At 38.2% G+C, this 6,075-nt stretch overlaps 1 protein-coding gene and 1 pseudogene across 1 annotated transcript; both read right to left on the bottom strand.

Annotated features, from left to right (window-relative positions):
- Positions 1 to 482: 482 nt before the first annotated feature.
- Positions 483 to 923, bottom strand: LOC149240948 (pathogenesis-related protein PR-1-like). Its single transcript, XM_089370383.1, has one exon. The coding sequence runs from the start codon at positions 921 to 923 to the stop codon at positions 483 to 485; it is 441 nt and encodes a 146-aa protein (XP_089226509.1).
- Positions 924 to 4,246: 3,323 nt separating this feature from the next.
- On the bottom strand, positions 4,247 to 4,344 carry LOC149240947 (U6 spliceosomal RNA; annotated as a pseudogene).
- Positions 4,345 to 6,075: the final 1,731 nt, after the last annotated feature.

The raw sequence follows: 6,075 nt of genomic DNA, 5'->3' as shown, positions 1-6,075 counted from the left end.
ATTGAAGGAAAACTATGAGAGGAGTAAACTGCACTCGTTGCGTGTAACTAATGTCGTAATTCATTATAAGTTATCAATTCATTAATTGATAATAGAGCACGTTCGGCGGTGGCTGTTAAGTCTGATCAAGCATGACCGATGAGTTGTATTGAGCACTAGAAAATTATTCGAGCAGGTTCACTAATGGTCTTAGTGTGATCCATAATCAATGATTAGTTTTATTAAGTACTAAAAAAATAATGTGATGCTCCAATATAGAAAAACTTACATCCAAAAATCATGAATCAATACGATTTCAACCAGGCTATATGCAATTACGTCCAAAATATGAAAGATTATGTAATGGAAGAATATGAATATAGGTTGAAATATTATGTAATGGAAGAATATGAATATAGGTGGTACTGTGAATGAATGAAATCAGTGTAAGGGGAAAATGGTGATCCAAGAGGGAGAATGAACTAAATGGTGGGTGCCAAGTTTCAGTATGGTCTGGCGCCAACATAGTTGCCAGCAGGATAGTAATTGCAAGTGATAAAGGTGTCACCGCTCTTACATTTGATGGCCGCACATCCAACTTTAGTGGTTGTTCTCCAAACGATCTGAGTGTAGTGGGTACAGTCTTCTCCCGAGCTGCAACTATTTTTTGCATAGTTATACCACTTCCTCTCATCCACCCATGCACCAACAGCATCTGTAGCGTTCCAGCGGCTGCCGCTTCCCCAGAATATGTTCTCTCCGAAAGGCCCTTCGGAATGCTGGAGGAGGCAGTCGCCCCTTCTTTCCCTTGCATATGTACGCGCATATTTGGTAAGCGTGGCATCCCATTTTAGTGGAGGGACTCCCACTTGCCTCCTTGCCTTGTTCTGTGGAACTAGAAATCCTTCAATCGTCTCATTAATGCCCGTACCTGCTGCAACCATGTGTAAGCTACTCGTTACAGTGCTTATGGCAGCGACTACAACCAGTAGACACAATCGTCTGTTCATTTTAACAACAACAATGAAAAAGAAACCCGATTAGTAGCAAAGTAACGGCTAAGTCTGGACGGATGCAGCGGCAATATCCTTGACTACAACTGCAGAGCAAATTTTTCGCTGAACAAAAGATGTTAAACTCTGCCTACACCTGAGCTGTTTATATATTGTTGATGAAGACTATTAACAGAAAGTCAAGGCAGACTTGTAACAAGAACGAAGAAGTCGATGAATTTCAGGTGGCTCAGCAAATGTAAGCGTGAAGTAAGATATATGGGATAACATAGTGCCGACATCATATCCTCCCAACAATAGTCTTAAAAAAAATGGAAAATTACAAAGATAGAAACAAATGTGCATGGCTGTAGCATATACTTACTGATTTTCAGTCGTGGTAGCTACGTAAATCTGCTCTATTTTGCACCGTGAGAAGGATTAGCCACATGAGGCGTTAGCAGGTTTAGCGAATCACGTTAGCGATTTTTTTAAAGGTATATATTTAAATTTGTATGAAATATTTTTACTTTCAAACGGAAAAAGCGAATCACAAAGCGAATCACGTTACCAAAGTCTTAAGAGATTTGTGCGTGAAGTAACTTGCTTGTTGACCAAGATCGACCGACTTCTACTTCGTGAATGATTTCTAAACGATATTGTTGAGCTAAGTTGCCTGTTTGCGACGTCGACCAGTGGTTTGTGATTCCTTCGCAAATGGTAGATGCGCCGCATATCAGGGCACTGTGCATCTTCGTGACGGGTGTCTCCTACGGCCAATGTCAAACAACGACGCCGGCGTTCTCATCTCGTGCATAGTTTGGGCTTTAGCCCACGTGCATAGCGAGGAAAATATGTTCCCGCCGCCTCTTCTCGAAGTTCCATATTAAAAATGATATGAGCCCAGCGATGCATATCGATCTGTCCGTGATATGAGCCCAGCCATGCATATCTATCTGTCCGTGATATGAGCCCAGCCATGCATATCTTCTGTCCGTCTTTATCCCTTACATTTTGCTGTTGAGAGGATCTGATGTCCGCTATAGCTTATCGCCTGTATTTTACCGCTTATGTTTTCGCCACGTTCCTTCTTATTACAAATCTCTCTTCCTTTTCTGTCAATTGACTTTGTAAACAGTAGATAAACAACCTCAGTGTAGCCAGTGTAGCCAGATCTTAAAGCATTTTCTTTAGCCAGGATCCATCTGTCGAGTATTAGCTGCTGCCTTGCTATTGTTGCCACAAAAATGACGCAGTCATCGTGTCTTCTGGTTGTAGTAGGTTCCTTGATCGTTGCAATCTGCAACCTACAAATGGTTGCGAAAGCAGGTGCGAACATTAGTGAAACTATTCAACGATTTTTGGTTCCGCAGAACGAGGCGAGAAAACAAGTGGGAGTCCCTCCACTGAAATGGGATGTCAAGCCTGCAACTTATGCCCGCAGTTACGCAAGGAAAAGAAGGGTAGATTGCCTCCTTCAGCATTCCGAGGGTCCATTCGGAGAGAACATATTCTGGGGGAGTGGCAGAGGTTGGAACGCTACAGAGGCAGTGGGTGCATGGGTGGATGAAAAAGTGGTATAATTATGCAAATAATAGTTGCAGCTCTGGTCAGGACTGCACGCACTACACTCAGATTGTCTGGAGAACGACAACTAACGTCGGATGTGCCATCATCAAATGTAACAGTGGTGACACACTCATCACATGCAATTACTACTCTCCTGGAAACTATGTTGGAGCGAAACCATACTGAAACATTGGCGCCTAATACTTAACATTCATTCTCCCGCTTGGATTTCCAGCTTGACATTCTTAGAAGGATACTGGACACGGATTTCATTCTCGCACTGCCATTTCTATTTTTATCTCAGGACCATTTGTATTAATTATCATATTCTTATTCTTCCAATACATATTTATTTGTCACTATTTAAATGTACTCTATTGATTGAATAAGTTGCTGGAGTCTAGATTTTGTTCTATTTTTAAAGGAATGAATGATAAAGTTACATAAGCTTGTCTGATGTTCATATTGATTGAATAAGTTGCTGGAATCTAGATTTTGCTCTATTTTTATTAATTTTTTTCTCCAAATTTAACTGAATGACAAAATTACAACGAATTACGGAGTGAGTAATTTCTAAATTTATCTTGATTACTCATTCGCAAAGTATTCCAATCAAACTGACATAGGCTCAGTCAAATAATTGACCACGGCTATGATTACAAAAATATTCAGATAATCAATAATCAAGATAAGATAAAGATGTCAGTCGGTTACAAGCCACCTTCAAAAATAAAGCAATGTAAGTTGTAATCAACCTTCAAAATAAAGCAGGCTTGTCGGAGCAAAGGATGGCGCAATGACCATCAGACAACAACAGTTGGCTATGACACCAGATATTAATTAATCATTGGATGTGAAATAAATTTCAATATTATCTTTTATTTTGTTTCATTGGATTTTGGCGATAGCATTTTATTGATCAACAATTTTATTTTAATCTAATATTGAGACTCTCAGGCTCTCTTGGCCTAAGATTATTTTATTTAATATTGAGTCAATATCAATTTTCTATTCAATATCGAGCTTAACAGAATAGTTATTCATTTAACATTGGTACTAACCTGATCTAATTAAACATAGCCATGGAAAAAAATTAACAATATTTTAAATCTAATAAATTTTAATTAATTATCTCAAATTATAATGAAAATACTATAAAATCATATAAATTATATGAATCTCCTTTAAAAAAGGACAAAAATTATATGAATCTCCGCTTCAAAAAAGACAATGGTTTAAATGTGAACTGAATTGAATCTTTACATGCCATGCGTGGATAATATGCATAATTCCGAGGGTTGAAATCTTATCTCCACATAGGGTGCCGCTTTAAAATTTCACGAAAGCAATTTTTAACGCGTGTTCCTCGAGTCAATTGTTTGGCCTGGTTAACATAAATCACGGGTTTCCTTTATTACCGTCCACGTCTCTGTGGCATGATGCTGCAGGGATATATATATATATATAATTGAATTGTCAAGAGTCTCTAACATCGTTTTATTTCATTTCAACGCACCGTAAACACCACCTTTTTATAAGAATAACAATCTAGTTACTGCAATTTGAACCTTGGTACTAAACAATATCAATCTTACCTCATCTCTATTTGTGCAATCCTCTCCATGCTCTTTCCGTTACCGGGATTTGAACCTGGTCGTCTGGTGAAAACCTAGTAACTAATTGGATTAGATAACCAGGAATATGTTAAAAATTTGGACCATTTCTCTATTGGTGCATGTCATCCTTTGGGAAGGGCTTCTCTTCTTTAGGTCGTTCCAATTTTATCGTATGTATCCGAAAAGACTTATGTAAACACCACCTATGAGTGTAAAGACTATTATCATACTTTCGCTTTGGAACCAATAATGCCTATAACACATGATATGATGACAAAGTTAGCAATGTGTTAATAATAATGTCTAAAATAATGAATAACGATTAACCATATTTTAATTCGAAGGCTTCTTTTGATTGGGCTGAAGCAAAAGGGAGGTAGGATAGGGTAAGGGAGGGGTTAACTTTAATCAAAGAGTCTTTGTTAGTATTTTGTTTGTTTTTTTTTTTAATTTTATATTCTTTCTTTATTTTTTTATTTTGAGAATTAAGTTGAGGATTTATATTATATATATGATAATTTTGTTGTGGATATTATTTTGTTTTATTACAATTGAAATTATAGTTAAAAATAATTTTTTATTTTTTGTTTTTATGAAATTTATGGAAAAAATCATTAAATATTGTTTTATTAAATATAATCTATCTTAATTTTGGATTCATTAAGTATTGAGAGGGATTGAATTTCTTGAGGTGGAAACCATTTTTTTAGTGCAAAACATGAGAAAAGGTTTGTACCTTGAGAGATCTCATCTCTCTCAGTGTTTGATAGATTTGGGGTTAAGATGGATCAAGGCTAGTGATCCAAAATGGATCTAGAATAGACTTCTAAGTCTAAAAATGTTCCTCATAGAGGAAAAAGAAAGTCAAGGGATACTCTTGGAAATACTCCCATTGCATAGATCTCTTCAATCTGAATCTAATGGAATTTGAATGGGCTAAAATGGACTTTGGATGATGGAGTTATTGCAGAAAGAAGTTTGCCCATTGTCCTTTGAAAAGGATGCAAATTCTTATAAAAAAGGGCTTAAGGCCTTATATGGAAAAATCGCATCGGAAAGGTTAAAAGGGCGGACATAAACGGACCCCCAATCAACGTTCTCTGATATATCGCATCAGAGATAGGCCTAATGCGATGTCGGAACCTCGGGTGAGGCAATTAGTGATTGCAATTGGCTGATTGGCGCACCCAAAAGGGAAGGACCCGTAGCACTGCGATATGCTAATATGCGATCAGTGATGGCGCTGAAATGCAACAGTGCTGACTTGCGATTGCGATGATTGGATCGGCGAATCGGCGTCGGCGACATGAAATCGCATCACAATGTTGCATAGTATATGGAAAGAACCCCCGGGCCATTCCAATAGCGATATGCGATGAGCCGATATTGGCGGTTGGCAACCGGCGAATCCCGACGTAAACGGCCGTTGACATATGTGATTGCAATTTGCGATCAGGGCGTGGACCCGATAAGAATTATGGATGCGATTTCATAAATTTTGAAATCCGGTATTATGGGATTTCTATGTATTTCCCGTGTATTGGGTTGTTTTGGCCTACGCCATGCAATAGCAATATGCGATAAAGTGCAGACCTGAAAGGGATTATAGATGCAGTTGCATTCCAGTTGAAGTCCGGTTTTTGCGCCTGATAGTGTATATTCTCTATGTATTAGAAATATGGTTATTTCGCGGATTTTGTCTTAGAAAGAGGCCGTTGATTCCTTTGTAACTGTCCCTGTTCTAAAATCATTGTGCCACACTGTAAGCAGGCATTTTTTAACAATGATGCGTTGTAACAGGAATGCGTTATACGCAAAGAGCCATAGAGCCACAGAGCCAAATGACTAGTCGCAGAGCCAGAGAGCCAGAGAGACAGAGGACTAGTCGAAGAGACAAAGGAATGATTACACACAGAGAA

This window comes from Pinus tabuliformis, chromosome 8, assembly GCF_031772625.1.
Source record: "Pinus tabuliformis cultivar Carrire ecotype Pingquan chromosome 8, CPIR1, whole genome shotgun sequence".
NCBI lineage: Eukaryota > Viridiplantae > Streptophyta > Pinopsida > Pinales > Pinaceae > Pinus > Pinus tabuliformis.
The sequence above is the reverse complement of the archived record's forward strand: the minus strand, read 5'-3'. Positions and strand labels throughout refer to the sequence as shown.